Source organism: Leptonychotes weddellii, chromosome 10, assembly GCF_054177405.1.
Source record: "Leptonychotes weddellii isolate Sample4059 chromosome 10, ASM5417740v2, whole genome shotgun sequence".
In the NCBI taxonomy this organism is placed as follows: domain Eukaryota; kingdom Metazoa; phylum Chordata; class Mammalia; order Carnivora; family Phocidae; genus Leptonychotes; species Leptonychotes weddellii.
In genome coordinates, this window is record NC_138378.1 from 75,222,955 (window position 1) to 75,240,929 (window position 17,975).

General features: G+C 37.1%; 1 protein-coding gene across 1 annotated transcript in view; it reads right to left on the bottom strand.

Annotated features, from left to right (window-relative positions):
* Positions 1-17,975, bottom strand: part of GFPT1 (glutamine--fructose-6-phosphate transaminase 1) — a 52,066-nt gene that overhangs the window by 24,665 nt on the left and 9,426 nt on the right. Inside the window, exons 2-8 of the mRNA XM_081833622.1 lie at positions 14,906-15,013; positions 12,453-12,560; positions 7,452-7,577; positions 6,004-6,062; positions 4,353-4,487; positions 2,899-2,960; positions 1,639-1,718 (exon numbers count right to left, since the gene is read on the bottom strand). Coding sequence (XP_081689748.1) covers positions 1,639-1,718; positions 2,899-2,960; positions 4,353-4,487; positions 6,004-6,062; positions 7,452-7,577; positions 12,453-12,560; positions 14,906-15,013 — 678 coding nt within the window. The remainder of the gene's footprint in view (positions 1-1,638; positions 1,719-2,898; positions 2,961-4,352; positions 4,488-6,003; positions 6,063-7,451; positions 7,578-12,452; positions 12,561-14,905; positions 15,014-17,975) is intronic.

Here is a 17,975-nt window from a genome sequence, read left to right on the forward strand (position 1 = left end):
ATTTATTTTTCAAGTAACAAGGTATATTTTATTATTATACCTAGAAGGGATTAAGATATCATTGCCTATTTAAATGAAAAGAACATTACCACCTGATACCTATAGGACTCTTACAATCTATAAAATGTTTTGCTGTACATCGATTTTCTCATCTGATTTGAGTGGAACACAATCATTACCATCCCCCCCCCCCCTTATTCTGTCAGTAGTTACACCTGGAGAAAATAGCAAAAATCTAAAAGCCCCCTTTAGACAGACTCTTCAATAAGAGGCTAAACTTTTGAAACTAAACTTTGCTGAGCCACACATTATCTACCTACTAGGAGCTAGAGAAATAAAGGTTACTAAAATGTAATTCATAATCTTAAAAAGATGTCTCATGTTAAGTTTTTATTCTAACTTCTTAAGACCTTAGCCAACGTTTTTCCATTTTTTTTTTCTAAGAGCAGCCTAAGAAAATGTACAAGGTAACATAAAAGTAATGTATTCAAGAGCAGGATTATTAACAGAAATCTGGAACTCTGGATCCAAAATCCTGTACTCTTACTGGTAAACTAGTTTTTCTTCTGAAAAGGGAAGGAGAGAGAGGGTAAGAAGAAATCCTAATATTTCATGACTGAAGGCTACGTAAGGAACAAACTTTCTGTTTTAGATAAAAGAGCTAAAGCAGCCACTATCTAAAGATGAACAGGTTTAGAGTCCTTTGCTAATTTTTTTTCAAGAAACCAAGAATTATACGTTAATAATAGGGGTTTCAATTTTCTGAATTTACCACTCCCTTTTACTTGGAAATCTTTTAATGATAAGTAAATGAAAAGAGCATGCCATTTGTTTTCTGTCTAATTATATCAATAAAATGATCCAGAATTTGTATGGCTGAAAGTCCTATAAAGAAAAATAAACTTCAAACAAACAAAAAAAAGACTCCAACTTCAAACAAGGCAATCAAGATGTTGAATGTAAATCTAAAAGTAAAATGTCATGCATAAAATAAAGATCATTTAAACGTAATTTAGTAAAAAGTTAGGATAAATTAAATAACTACCACTGAATTCAGTCTACAACAGCCTAGCACACAATGTTCTTTTCCCAATCTAAACATCTTATTTATAATAATGTTATCTTCACGATTTTAATTAAAAAAAAACTTTATAATTTCAAATCTCAGAAATTTCAAAAAACAAAAGCGGTTTTCTAAATGCCAAAAGCAGACAGACAAAATATACTCTGCAAATTAGAAAAATGTCAAAATATGTTCCCCCATAAAAAAGCACATTTTTAGAGGCCCAGCACATTCATTCACTCCAAGAACAAAGAATTAGTAAAGAATGAACAAAAGAGGATAAGATTCCTCCCCATCCATGCAGAGTGCATTTCCCACCTCTTTCTCCCTGTGATCCCCACCGTGTGAATTTTGATCCAATCTGAGTCCTAGCTAAGGATATACAACAGAAAAAAATTCTCCTCGTCAGAGAAATCACAACAACAAATCCTTTTCATATCTAGACAGAACTATATACACATATGTGTGGATCTGACCAAAAAGGCATTTATTTCAATTTAATGAACACAATTCTTTATATCTACTGCACTCAAATTTATAGTTTCCTCTTGGCATGACATAGGAAGAGTTTTTACCTGTTCTGTAGAGTATTGGAATGTGATCAGTAGAGAGTTTATGTTCACTTCGTACACCAATCAAAAGAGGGCTACCTCGTCTGTTAGTGCAAAATTACACAGAATTAAATCATTTTCATAAATAATACACAAATACAAATTTTCATGAGCCAACACTCGTCAAGTAATGCTTAAATTTTCCCTCTAAGCTCAACTTCAGGTATAACAAAAGAATAACATAAACAGAATTTTTAAAAAATAGTAACAGGGTCAGCAGACTATGCTCCCGAGGCCAAGTCTGTCTATTTTTGTTACACAAGAGTTTTACTGGAACACAGCCATGCTCTTTCTTTTCCCTATTTTCTATGGCTGCTTTCAGATACAATAGCAAAACTGTGGTGCTACAGAGGCCATATGGCCCAGAAAGGCTAAAATATTTACTCTCTGGCCCATTACAGAAAAGTCTGCCAATGCCTGTTCTAGAACAGTGTATTTGAAATGTTTCTCCTTTTTAAAATGTCAAATGGAACCTTCCTTTCAACTGTACACGGAATTCTGATGAATGTTTAGCACTTTCTCCTTAGTCACCTTGCCTTCATATTAAAAATAGCTCTTTCGGGGCGCCTGGGTGGCTCAATCGTTAAGCGACTGCCTTCGACTCAGGTCATGATCCCAGGATCCTGGGATCAAGCCCCACATGGGGATCCCTGCTCAGCAGGAAGCCTGCTTCTCCCTCTCCCACTCCCCCTGCTTGTGTTCCCTCTCTCACCGTGTCTCTCTCTGTCAAATAAATAAATAAAATCTCTAAAAAAAAAAAAAAACAGCTTTCTTGCCAAATATTACGGCTTCTCACTGTCCTACTAAAAAGGACGTCATGATCAGGCCTAAACAGCTTCGCAAAAGTAACGATGGGACAATGATCTAGGAATCTTTTTGGAATATATACTTCCAAAAAATATGGAGAAAGTTAATGTTTGGGGCCTGAAACTAGAGAAAACTCAGTATCCAAATTCACAAAGTAACCATGGTGTCCCACTACAGATAAAAGGCCAGTTACAAATGCCAAAATATATTTGCTTTATTAACAGATTCTGTTAAATGGAAGAGTGGTGAAAAACGGACAAGGAAGAACATATGAAAATAAATATATTCACATGGCATCTCTGAGAAAGGGCAAGTCTTTACAGTGAAAGGGTAATCATTGTGTACAGAAAACACAACTTATAATTCAGATGTTTCAAAATACATATAATTATTAGTCATTATTAAATTTGTATGTACCTTGTGCCAACTGCTTGGCCAGGAAAATGAACACTTTTAAATACCAGTGCAAAAGCACCTTCCTAGAGGGGAAAAAAATGCATTAGCAATATTTATTATAATCAATTATCAAATGTGAAATGCCTAAAACATATTGGCTTCAGCACAGAAATTTTTTGTTTACACGCTGCTCTTTGGCAGTAGGTTATAAACAAGTCTAAAATTTCAGTAGACACTTATTCCTGAGGTTTGGTGTATCCAAGACACACTTTTTAACCAAGCCCACTCTTGAAATATACTCAATAGATAACAGCTCCACAGCAGACTATTTTGGACCTGTTTCTCAACAGATACATCCTATCTCCCATACTATGCATTAGAATGCAGGGAAGAGAGAATTAGAAAAGATTCCAAGCTCAATATCCAAAACCTATTCTCCGGTCCAGTGATTTTACACCACTGCTAACTTCCATGCTTGTTGACCTTGATACTGGAGATAAAAATATACACAACCACAATTATTAACATGCATTATCATACCACCTCCTCAAACCAACCTCCTCAGGGACCGGGCCTAAGGCAATCAAGAGTGAATAAAAGAGGAACACGAGGTAGGAGAGAACACAGACTGGGTTATATAATGAGTAGAAACAAGAAAAGGCTGGAAAGGCACAGTACTCTGCCTTGAGTAAAGGGAAGGAACAGGCCTCTATCTTCTCCATCTTCCTGACTCATCCATTTGCTGCAGGTATCATCAGATTTGAGTAGAGGGAGGAAGTGAGGGTTAGACCTTCAGAAGGAAGTGAAGGGCTTCTAAATGGGAAAACTAGAGTTATGAATGGGGATGGGGGCAGAAATCACAATGCATTTGGACTTCTGTGGATCTTTGGTATCTTTAATCTTTAACTAGGACAACTGTGATGGGATCAAAAAGAAGGCCATTTTTTTCTTGGGCTGGGAAATACTTTACTACGGTGTTATGAGGCCAAGGAAAAGTCCCCATAAGGGAAAACGAGGAGTTGACTATACTGGCTCAGAGACATGCAGACATTATCCCATGGTAGAGTGTGCATTTTACTGAAGATACCCTTGTGCTAAGTTACTGACTGAAAAGAATACTTGAGTGAGTAGGAAGAAAGCGATGAACCCCGACTGTGTCTATCATATTCATGTTTGGGTGGTATGTTTAGGTTTGTGTGTATGTGTGCGCACACATAGCTTTTGGACAAACTCTTTGATTTTGGATTATTTTTAATTCCCATGACACTAAACTATAGTGAAAGAAGTAGAATTTTAAGTGTGTGGGAAGGAAGGGGGTCAAACAGTCTCTCAAAATTATTCAAGCTGAATATTAATATATATATAGGAAATAAAAGCCAAAAATATTTAAGAAATTAGTATAGTTTCTGCTTATCTTAATTTTAAGAGTTTGTTGTGATTAACACTGGCAATAATTATAAAGTGTGGTTTAATACCAATTGTTGGATAACTCTCTCCACCAAGGTAGTAAAACTGATGTCTTGACTTTCCCGATTGTCATACATGTACTTAACAAGCTTGGCAATTGTCTCTGTGTCTGTTTCAGATTCAAAGTCATAGCCTTTGCTTTCCTGAAATTAGAAAGGGAAAAAAAAATTTGACACATTTAAGGAAATAGTCATGATATCCAAATCTTTCCTACAGAATTTTTTTCCTCAAAAATTTCACTAACCAATTTCTAATATTTTTTCAACACCATACCCCATTACCCATTGTTCAAAATTAAAGTCACCATCTAATCATGGTGTACCCAAAATGGTGAGGTATTTTGTGTAATTTTGAATATACACTTATAATTATATAAATCTATATATATGCCACATACAAATTAATAACATTTTAAATAATTAAAGTATAATATATAACAGTCACAAAACAATAATTCCATAATGAATATAATGATTCTTTTGTGGATAATGAAATTGCACTATCCAACACAATAGTCATTAGCTATAGAGACTATTTTTTTTATTTTTTTAAGATTTTATTTATTTGAGAGAGCAAGAGTGAGAAAGAACATGGGGGGGGTGGGAGGGTAGAGGGAGAAGCAGACTCCCTGATGAGCAGGGAACCTGACTCGGGGCTCCACGCAGGTCTCAATCCCAGGACCCTGAGATCATGACTTGAGCAGAAGGCAGCCGCTTAACGGACTGAGCCACCCAGGCGCCCCATATATACGGCTATTTAAATTTAAACTGATTAGGGGGCACCTGGCTGGCTTTGTCAGTAGAGCATGTGACTCTTACTCTCAGGGTTGTAAGTTTGAGCCCCACATTGGCTGCAGAGATTATTTAAAAATAGAATCTTTAGGGGCTCCTGGGTGGCTCAGTCGTTAAGCGTCTGCCTTCAGCTCAGGTCATGATCCCAGGGTCCTGGGATCGAGCCCCGCATCGGGCTCTCTGCTCAGCGGAAAGCCTGCTTCTCCCTCTCCCACTCCCCCTGCTTGGTTCCCTCTCTCGCTGTCTCTGACAAACAAATAAATAAAAAATCTTAAAAAAATAAAAATAGAATCTTTAAAAATTTAATTTAAAAAAATAAAAATAAATTTAAACCGATTAAAATGAAATAAAATTTCAAATTTAGTTGCTCAGTCACAGCAGACCAATAACCACATGTGGGTGTTGGCTACTATATTGGACAGCACAGATACAGGCTCCCAGCGCCGCAGATATTTCAATTGGACAGCCCCAAGAGGCACTCAGGAAGGTCATCACTATGACTATTACTATATAGTACATGGCTATTTAGGGCAGAGAAACTTCATTTAATCTGTCCTAATTCTTTTTATATATCCCAGAATCTTTTAAAAATGATAAGGTCTCTCACAATGCAAAAGATGTCCTCCCCACCCCAAATTCCAATTTTATTCGAGTTTTGGGGTCATTTATAATAAAGCCAATAATTATTTCCTATTCACATAAGAAACAAAACTATTTCACTGTCAACAAAGACAAGTCCAGTAAACCACATACCCTTGTAACCATTATTTGATCATACCTAGATGGTGCTGCACATTTCAACAAACCACTTCACTACTTTCATTAGAACTTTCTCAAAGCCTGTGTCTTTTTGGGTCACTTTACTTACCAAAAACTTTTTCAAGTCTTTGTAGTTGGTGATAATGCCATTGTGAATAACAATGAATTCTAAAAGAGATAAAAATTATTCATGACAAAAAATTATAGGCTGGTAAACATTATAAATAGCCAGTACTGTCAGATTTTTCTCAAGTCAAAAAATTTGTCACATGTTATAATTCCAAGTATAATCAAGTATCTTCTACTTTTCATTATCAGATTATCCTCGGGTAGATCAGCAGCATTATTTATGTGGTTTAGTGGAAGCACACAGTGCTGGGGATGTGGACATAGAGGGGAAATATAATAAACTGGGGTCTAGAGACATCAACTTCATTTGTGGCTAAACTACTAAACCCAATGTTACCATATGAAAGGGGCAAATTTCCTGGGCCTGTTTCTTCATTTGCAAAACAAGAAGGCTGAATTATATAACTATTACTCTCGCTTCTTTGTTCATTCATTTTTATCCATAAAAATTTCCTAAGTTTAAAGTGAAAGACTTTCAAACTAAAACAATTACCTGATTTACATTAAACGAGTTTAAGAACTGAAATTAAAGAATAAGAAAAACCAGTTATTCAGATTTATAGTGAAATTTACTTAGGTGAGGTCCAGACAATTCTTAACATGTCAGATAAACTGATGTTAAAACAGTATTCCAAAATCAAATACATATGGAGTGGGATAATTTTCATCTTTTTTGATTAAATAACTGAAAAATATAAATGCAATATGTTAAATCCATGAGTTTATAATAATAAAAGAAACTTGTTCATCTTAGAACATTAGAACCACTTCATTTTTGAAAAATGGTAAATAAAGTGGAAAAAAAATCAAACATTTATCCTGCCTTTCCTGTACATAATCTTTAAGTCTAGGTAACTAAGCAGTTAGATATGGAGAAGTTTCTCTTTATAGAAGTATGTGAGATAAGTGAAAAAGGAATGAGAGTATTTGACTATCACCATTTTACAAACCCCTAAAGAAATAATTAATGTTGGCAATGATCATCTATGGCCACTAATAATACAAAAAGAAAAATGCCCAAACATCATATACCTCCAGATGTAAATCAATACCATACCAATCTATAGTAAAGAGGAGAGATGGAGAAACATGGTAATGATACCATGGATGCATACAATTAGCAAGATCTAGACTGTAGGAAAATCTACAGGACAAACACCACAGTAATCTGCAAGGAAAAAGGAGACAAAGGGAGAGCTTCCAAAATAATCTGGGTGGAGGGGTATAGAGAAATATAACGGACTATGTATTAATAAATGTTAAAGCTGGGTGACAGACACATCTGGTTCTACATACCCTCTACTTGTGAATATGTCTGAAACTTTCCAGATTAAAAAAATTAAAATAACAAAAGCATAAGAGCCTTCATTCTTCTCCCATTATTGACCCCCCTACAATCACTCCAAAGCATGTAGAATGTGTCCATACCATTATTTTTATCAGAGCGCTGGGGATGGCTATTGACAGGATTGGGTTCTCCATGTGTTGCCCAACGGGTATGCGCTATTCCAAGGTGTACATCAAATTCTATGTCCAAGTCCATATCCTGTTGTTCTGAAGAATATGAAAAATTCCATTATTAAATCACGCTGTAGAGATAATGCTAGAAGGTATATTTAAATATAATTATTACAGTGCTGCTCACCTGAAATATACAATTATTGAAACTGAAGATCAGCCATATTCAAAATAGTAATTAAAAGATTCAGGAGTTAATGCAGCTCAAATATTTAGGGCAAATGAATCCAATAACAACCAGGGAGATAAAGCAAATGTGATAAAGTACTAACAACTGGTAAAACTAGATGAAGTATATGGGTGGTTAATGCACTATTCTTTCCACTTTTCTGAAGACTTGATAATTTTCAAACTGAAGGATTATGGACAAAAAAAGTTAATGTGATTTTTTTTAATCTATATTTAATCTCTGACTTGAAAAAAAATCAGTACTGCTTTAACTAAACATGTAAAAATAAATTCACATTCTCAGTGCCACACAACCTTATGACTGCAATTTCTTTGGTCCTCAGTGAATGTAAACATATCTCACAATATAAACTGCAATTATGGAGAGCTTCTAAAATCAAAGAATAGTCTTTGAGAATAGAACACCATGAAAGTATGGGGTTATATAAAGGATGTTCCTTTATCTTGAAAAGCAGCTATTCTGATTCCTTTTCCCTATAAGCTATCTCTTCCTGCTTTTTTCGAAGGAAAAAAAAGGCAGTTCTAGTATTTACTAGTAATGCCCCCCTTCTGATTTCCTAAATATAAAATTCATTTGGCAAAGAAACCAGATAACCAAGCCTATGAGAATTAGGCCTAAATTAAGAAGAGCAAACTGCTCAGAAGTCTCAAATAGGAAAGTCCCTGCGTTTTATTTTAGCACAGTCTTTATGGTTTTATACTGGCTAATCAGACATCATTCTAACACATAAATGTGATCAAAACACAATGCTTAAAATCTTTGAACAGATGCCCATTGCTTAAAAAGTGGTTTGCATTCCTAGCTACCCATATGAATCATCTTAATCCTGCTCACGGGAATTTATAAAAAGATCCTCAAATTCTCACATAGAGCCAGAGAGCCATTTTCTCACAAGATAAAGCCCCAGTGCCTTTCTGTGGGTACGAGGCCCTCCACCATCTGGCCCCAGCTGCCTTTACATTCTTATTCCCCCACCTCGCCCATTACCCCTCAAAGCCCTCAACACACCTTTTGCAAATAACACCCAAGATTTACTGAGAACTTACCTGATGCTAGGACTTAAGACTTCTCATTGCCCTATCCCTAACAGTATGACCCAAGCAACCATCAACTAAACTACTTCAACAGAATCCTGACTGGTCTCCCAATGTCCAATCTTCCTTCTGTACAATCTAGTCTTTGCACACTAACCAAATGATCCCATTAAATCATGTCAATCCCCTAATGCAAAACCTTCCCAATGGCTTCACATGGCACATGAAGTAAAATCCATCTTTCTGAAGACCCTACATGACCTCGTCCTCAGTCACCTCTCCAGCTCATCTCCTGCACTCTCCCCCTCACTTACTGTGCTCTAGCCCACTGACTTTCAGCTATAAGGCCATGCCCACATAGAGTCTTTGCACTTGGGTGTTCCCTCTGCCTAAAATTTCCCCCTTCAGACAATAATGCATTCTCTGCTTACATGTCACCTCTACTATAGTTTCTCTTCATAGCACTAATCACTACCTAACGTTATATATTTGTTGTCTGGCCCTCACTAGACAGTAAGCTCCATCAGGCCAGAGAGTTTGCCTATCTTGTTCTCTTTTGTGTCACCAGGACCTGGCACAATGGCTGGAAGAGAGTATTTAAGAAATATTCATTTTGTTACTGAATCTTTACAATGCTCTGTTAGGTACTCTTGTCCCCATTTTATAGATAAAGAAACTGAGGCTCTAAGAGGTCAGAGAACCTGTCCTAGGCCCAATAGGAAGCAGAAATAGGATGTGACCCCAAGTCCGGCTGACTCCAGAGCCGGAAATTAAAACCACAATGGTATACTCTGCTGTACTATTGTAACACTTATGACATGTGTCAACCTGGCTTCTACCAGGATTTAAGTTCTACAAAAGCAGCAGCTTGCCTTATTATCTTTGAATCCCAAGCAATAAGCTATATAGGGCAGTTATTCAAATTTTTGTTGGATGGCTCAATCAACCAACAGATAAAATCATCAATGTATTCTTTCCTGGCTTAACTGTGTCCTGAATAACTAAGGTGACCTGATAAATAACCTCCAGAAAAGTAAAGTATTACTGTTTATCACAACAGGCTAATGCAAGCAATGAAAACATCTGACTACTTTGTTATTAGGCTAATTATAATCAAGGCACCCACCCTCCATCCCCACCCCGTGGCCATGCTGGCAAGCAACACTGAAGAAAATAACAAGAGTCTACAGACTGAATCCAATTCAAATTCACAGTAATTATCATACCTATTTCACTGTTGCCAAAAGAAAATTATCTAAAGCCTAATAAGAAAAAATCATTACTATGACAATAAGCATATTTCTAACAAATATTTCATGTTTTATAGATATACCATGACTGCCAATCCTTGACCCTTCCTGAAGTTCATGCTTTAAATCTTATGATATAAAATATTTTAAAAATCTTAAATTTTTGTTACAAATAGCAGCCTTCCTTTGTCCCCAAACTTCACTGCCTTTACTGCCGACACCATCTAATGACAGCACCTCTTCCTCTGGACAGTACTTACTCCTGTGTTTCAATCTCCTCATCTGCAAAATGAGGATGATAATACCCACTTCATGGGTTATACTGAGGACTAGTAAGGCACTTAGTAGAGTGCCTAGGACACAGAAAGCAACAATAAATGTTAGCTAGTACCATCCAAGTCAGAAGTTACCAATGACCGATCTCATGGCCTTTTCTTTGATGACTTCCTTCAAAGGAAGTCTTAACAGGTCAAACACTGAAACTTCCTCGGAGTGATAAAGTGAACACCACAAACATCCAAATACCCACACGAAGAGTTAACAGATGTGAACATCTAACCATTTCGTGCTTCAGATTCTAAGACCTAAAATAAAAGGAGGCAGCTGATGCCTCCCCTATGCCCTGGCCTCATGCCATCCCTCCCCAGGGGGTTCTGAAGGTGATGGAGAGCTCGCCCACCTGCGCCTCTAAACATCTAATACCCTAACATGTGTTCACAAATGCTAGTATTCTTTTGTGTTTTCTTAAATCTCCCTTCTCCTACTGGTAGACATTTAGGCTGTTTCCACATTTTGCTGCAACAAATCTTGTTGTCACGTCTCCTTGTCCATAGCTTCTTTCAAGGAGATGTCCAAGAATGGAAGCGGTGGGTCACAGGGTACAGGCACTCCCATTTAGATACTGCCAGCTTCCTCTTCAAAGTGATTTATGACAAATTCACCAGTAATGTCTGCAAGTTCCCATTTCTTGACTCCCTTCTTGACTTTCCTTCAGGAGGCGGCATGTTTCAATATGTTGATATGCAAAGATGGTGATTCTGGTTACAGTCTGTCTTCTAGCCTCCCACACTCATCTACCAACAATGCAGAGTAAAAGGACTACCCACCATTCTACCAAAGCTGGCTTCCCTATTCTTATCTTTGCCCCGCTATTCTACTCAGGAGGTCCTCCCTTCTCACCTTGACTGCCCAAATGGAATCAGCAGCCATTCCTTTCGTATACAAAGTCTCTCCAACCCCAGCCCCAAGCAGGAACTAGCTCTCCCCTGCATCCTTAAGCAACTTGTTTATTCTCACCTACGGAAACTACTATAATCAGCCTGGTATACAGGATGCAGTACACACAGTAGGTTGAATATTTATACTACAGTTTTTGAGGTATAGTTATTTGGGTGCCTGCCTCATCCCTAAGCTAATCTTACCCACGATCCATGCAAAATAAGTATTGATCAAGTATGTTCAGCAAGTACTACAAAGCTAAACATTCAGCTTATGTGGAAAAAAAAAAAAGTGACTAAGTCCATCATTTTCCTCTTCTACCTGCACTCCTTTACCATGATTACAGTGGCATCCATTTGAGCAGGTACGTAAAAACACCTGTTTCCTGGGTTTTGTGGAAGATTTTTTTTTTTTTTTGAGAGACAGAGCAGGGTAGGGGCAGAGGGAGAGAAAGAATCTTAAGCAGATTCCACATCCAGCACGGAGCCTGATGCAGGGCTCGATCTCATGACCCTAAGATCATAACCTGAGCCAAAATCAAGAATCAGACACTTAACCGACTGAGCCACCCAGGCACCCCTATGGAAAATTTTTTTTAAATGGTTTGTTTTTTTTTTTTTCAGTCAATTTACTTCAAAGCTTTTGTTTTTAAGTTTCCTGTGACAAATTAAAACGTATAAGCATAATGTTATGAACTAAATACTGAGAAGTATATCCTCTTTAATGAAGCATGTATCTCTGGACAAGTACTTTATGCCAGGGAAGAAAATCCTGAAGGAAAAACATGACACTTACCTGATTATATCAGATCTACTAAAAACAGTCATCTAGACTGACTATATGTCCAAAGGAGGCATTTACTCCAAAGTGAAGACAACCAAGTGAAGACACTAGAATAAGGGCACCACTAAAAATACCTTTTGTCCTATGAAAGGTCCTTCCTCAGGAATGGTGTTTACTTCATTTTAGGATACTGAGCTTGCTATGAACACAATGTACCTATTTTCCTTCCCCAGTTAATATGGTCATTTCTGAAACTAAGGTACATTGTACACTAGTAGAGACAGTAACAAAACTACCTTTCTTCCCTCTCCTCAACTTTAAATACCACTATACTTAAAATGGACCCCAAAATATGGGAAGAAAGAGAATTTGGTAGGGAAGGGAGAAGGAAGCAAAGGGAGGGGAGGGGGGACAAAATTCAAACTAAGTACATTACTATGAACTTCTTCATCCAGTGCCTTGACTTTCCCTTTCTTCTTAATGAGCTGGATCTTGCAGGCATTGGCTTCCCAATCCTTGTCATTGCCTCCATCAACTCCCACACCTAAATCATCGAGGCAGAAAAGCAAGATTTAGAAACTTACTTAGATTATCATCGTGAGGCAAAATTTTTAATTAAAAATTATTTTTTCATCTAATTCATTTGTTCATCAATTCACATTTACTGATAACTTATTATTATATGTCAAGAAACATGATAGCTGCTAGAAACAAAAATGAAAATAACTCCATTGTTTCCCTCAAATTTCTAACAGTCTATTCAGAAGACAGGGAAAAAATAATTACAATACACAGTGTGGGTTTGAGTTATAATAAAAGTGCGACAGGTTTAAAAAGAAAAACAAGTCCTACAGGTTGGGTGACAACTGGAGCACAATGGAGAAACACAGAAGGTCAGCACCCACTTCAGAAGGGGAAGAAGGAAGGAACATCAGGAAACACACTTCTCAAAATTCTACTTAAGTTCCTAAAGAATTTGAAAAAGTGACCTGAAGGTACTGGAAAAGCACTGAGTAGTTTCAAATCAAGAAATCACATGGCAAAAATGTTTCAAAAACTCTCTTTGGAAACAGAGTACAGACTGAAGGGGAGAAAGAGAAGAAGAAACCAGCTGTCAGAAGATCTAGCTATAGGGGCGCCTGGGTGGCTCAGTCGTTAAGCGTCTGCCTTCAGCTCAGGTCATGATCCCAGGGTCCTGGGATCGAGCCCCACATCAAGCTCCCTGCTCCACTGGAAGCCTGCTTCTCCCTCTCCCACTCCCCCTGCTTGTGTTCCTGCTCTCGCTCTCTCTCTGTCAAATAAATAAAATCTTAAAAAAAAAAAAAAGATCTAGCTATAGCCACGTGAACCAAACGGTGGTGATGAAGACAGAGATCAGTTATATGGAGGGTAGAACTGTCTGGATGCAATGTGAGAATGCAGCCTGAGTCCAGGATACCTCCTAGGCTCACTTGTTGAATGATTGCTGAATAAAGGAACACAGAAAGAACAGAATGGGGAGTGTATTCAGTTCAGTTCTGGATGTGCAAAGTTTACAGTATCATGGTTTCTCCAGGAAGAAATTTCTAAGGGGCAGTTGGAAATACAGGTCTGCGGCTTGGAAATTCATGTGGGTTATAAGTCACTGACATATAGGAGGTTGATGAAGTCAGAGCTCACCCATGAAGATACAAAGTAAGAAAAATGGGCCTAGGAAACAATCTTGAAAGAACATTAAAATTTAAGCAAAAAGTGGAAGAAAAGGAACCCTCAAAGCAGACAGAAAAGAATCAGCATGTTAGGAAGAGAATATGTGTTGTCAGAGAAGCTAAGGAAGGAGAGAATTTTAAGAACAAACGAGCTGAAGAGTTCACTTTCTATTAACCGAGGAAAGTCATACAAAACAAACATCTATTACATTTGGCCATATCAAGAATAAAGACTTAACAGAGCAAGCCGGACACCATTTTCCTTAGAAAGGTCTGCTTGCAAAGTTGGCCCCTGGTTGGCATCTGGGAACTTGGATTTCAGGACAGTTACCTAACTGATTAAGAATGGCTTACTGCACCTAACTGTGCAAACAATGTGGCTTATGCTGAACATGTGCTTCCATTCTGGGAGTCTAGAATTTTGGTACGCATTAAGCAGAGGGTGTCTATGTGACCGGCCTCCAATAAAAGCATGGGCACTGAGTGACTAATGAGCTTCTCTGATATACATTTCACACACATTGTCACAACTGGCTGGGGAATTAAGCACACACTGTGTCACTCCACTGGAGAGAACTCTCAGAAGCTTGTGCCTCATTATCCTCCAGACTTCACCCCATGCACCATTTCCCTTTGCTGATTTTGCTTTGTATTCTTTTATTGTAATAAATCATAGCTATGAGTTCCACTATATGCTCAGTCGTCCTCAGGAGTCACCGGAACCAAGGGCGGTCGCGGGGACCCCTGACACAGTTAAGGAAAGGAGCCAGAGTAGAACACAAAGTTAACAAAAAGTTATTTTTATTTGCTTTGTCATTTATTTAAGGTAGAAGAATCTCAGGTTAAGTGTATATGCCAACATCAGGGAATCCTTGGAGAAAAAGAAATTACAGGAAAGAAAAAAGATAATTTATAAAATAAGGCCTTCAAGAACTGTGTTCTACCATGAAAATGTCCCAGGTGATTTATGTTTTTACAGTAACATTCTTAACAAAGGCAGATATCCTTAAGAAGTAGTAGAAATGGTAACACTACTGAAATTATATGTATAAACCCTTTAAACATGACAAAGGACAAAAATTCTTGTTTTTAGGTTTACTCAAAACAGATATTACTAAAGAATCTAGTCAACTAAAACATACAAAAAACCTCTTTAGATTCAAGAATCATGCAAAACTTATATTTTTTTAAAAGGAAATACCAGCAGAATCATATCCTCTATACTCCAGTCTCTGAAGGCCTTTGATTAGGGTCTCCAAGATTTCTCGTCTTGTGCGAGGAACATGGTAGTTTAAGTAAGCAAATATACCTGCAAATGAACAAATATTTAATAAAAAATATGACTAATGAAGCAAAATTGACATAATTATGAAAAAATCCTAATTTGCATAATTATGTCTAAGATGTACAGAAATATGAAGCTAGAGTCATCTTTAAAAAAGAAAAATTATCACTTCAAATTATTTAAAGGTGGTGAAACTTTTACAAAGGGGTATTTCTCCTTAGTATAAAAGACTGAAGCAAAACTGTCAAAATAAATGTTTAGCGTTTGCAAAGAAGCTTATAAGGCTAGTCACATATCTTCCATCACTGCCACTTTGTCAAGTAAAATTTAACTTCAAAAATTAACCAATCAAAAAAAAAAAAATTAACCAATCAACAAATTTGTGGTTTATGTTTTATGTACTGAGCACTGTTTAAAGGAAAACATTTTCTGAAATAAGTTTTTTAAGCAACACATGGACCCTACAAAACTAGTCAGATGGAATAATTATTCTTATTTCCAATGATTATGGTATCAGTAACATAAGAATAAACATAAATAAATATTAATGATGTGAAAAATACAACCGAAATAATTTAATAATAGGGGAAAATGGACTAAAATATTTATATAATCCTCATAAGGGAAAATGGCATTTGTTGGATGAATCATTTGTTCACCAGATACTACCAAAAGATAAACAACTATTATGATAAATGTTAACACCTATTGAGAATTCATAAAAAAGGAGCACTTATTTGGAAAAGCAAAACTAGAATAAAAGGACTAGTACTACAATGTGAATTGAACCAGAAAAACAAACAGGCAGAACACAGGTAAAGGAAATCCACATTTTAAAAACAGCAGCATGGGGCGCCTGGGTGGCTCAGTTGTTAAGCATCTGCCTTCGGCTCAGGTCATAATCCCAGAGTCCTGGGATCAAGCCCCACACTGGGCTCCTTGCTCGGCGGGAAGCCTGCTTCTCCCTCTCCCTCTCCTCCCTGCTCGTGCATGTGCACGTTCACTCTCTCTTTCTCTCATAAATAAATTCTTAAAAAAAAAAAATACCATAATGTCAATATCCAACAAAAAGCCATCATGTGCATGATCACCATGATTGATACAGTGCAGTTTTTTCAGATAAACTATCATGCTCTTCAGAAAAAAAAAAGGAACTCCACATTTAACACTACAATCCAAAACAAAATGAAAACTGTCTGAACTTTCCCAAAAAAGGCAGTATGAGACCAAACACTATAGAAATCCTGTATTTTGTGCATATATTTATTTTTATTTTTTAAAGATTTTATTTATTTGAGAGAGCAAGCACACGAGTAAGTGGGGGGAGAATCGGGGAGAGAATCTTCAAGCCGACTCCCCACTGAGTGTGGAGCCCCACGAAGGACTCAATCCCACAACCAATGAGATCACGACCTAAGCCAAAACCAAGGGTCAGTCGCTCAGCCAACTGAGCCACCTAGGTGGCCTCATTCATTTTTTTTTTAAAGCCTTACATTTGTAAAGATTTTTTTAAGTTATCATGTACAAGCACGTCACTTGCACAGCACCACAACCCTGCATGAGGGCTGTGGTTCCTATTGTCACTGCTACGCCTTCATAAATATCTGGAAAATGAACTCAACTAATAACCCGACTATAAATGAAACTTCTATGTGGTCTACACTTTCCCCCACCACGGGTCACTGGCATTTGATACAGATTAAATGAATTCACAGAAGATGAATCTTCTCCCAAAATAAGACTGTAATATAAATGATCTAATGAAACACTGATTCTCAACTAGTCTACTCTCTACCACAGTGATGAGCATCAGCTAAATAATCTGCTAAAGGAGGATACAACCAAGCTCATTTGAAAGTCATTAAACAATAAAACACATTACACTGCTAGGAACTGTTTGCATCTGAGGGGCTCTAGGAAATCCTGAAGAGGAAATCCAGAGTTGCCAAATCCCAATAATGCAGCACAAACCAGAAAACTCACTACTAAGTCATCTCTCTTTTTTTAAGAAATGTAATTATGATGGTACAAGTAATACATATGGAGAACTAAAGATTAAATATAATAAGTGAATAACAATTTTTAAAAAGTCAATTTAAATGCTGATATAAAACCAACTGTTCTTAAGACAAATTAGAGACTCAACACATTTTTTTAAAAGAAAATTCAGAGTGATGCAATATTAAATTCACGATATCCAATACATGGAACTCAGTAATAGCATTCAACTTTGATACTGTTTCTAACTTCAATCTCTGGTTTACACTGGCTTAGTGTGCTGCTCTTGAGATCCTGAGTATCATTTCATGGCAAAAGGGATCTTCTAAATACCCACTCCAAACAAACTTCCAAAATGGTAACTATTTGAGAAACTAATAAAATTCACACTAAACATCTGTTAGCTCATAAAGTACTCTGGCACTGAAGAAATCCTGTGACTCTTTTAACTCATGTATGTCCTCAAACCTTCCACCATACCACCCTGCCTCGGCTTCCGCTCTGCAAAATGAATGGGTTTGACTGAGAGGCGGTAAAATAGGTTTCACAGCAAGTACCAAGTTATTAATTGGTAGTGGCTGTAGAAAACATTGATCCAGTGGCCCCATTTCCTAAACAGGAAGGAAAACCATGATTGATCAGCAACACGTATTACTAGGAAGTGGAAAGTGACAGCACAAGGGCGACATATTGCCTGACATTTGAGGACAGTCCTTGCCTGCTAGATGTTCTGTAGTTTCTGAAAATTCTTCTGATTGCTTTAGAACTCTTCCAGCTGAATTTGACATTTTTTAAATACCTATATACACTACACTTCTGGGCCTCATTTCTTTGTTACAACATTTACATGATTTTGTTCTGTGTACAGTGTATCTACCAAATTAAAATTGGAAACCTGGTGAAGAGCCTTATTATTTTCAGAGTACAGTTGACCCTTGAACACAGGTTTGAACTGCACAGGTCCATTTATGTGTGAATTCTTCCATAA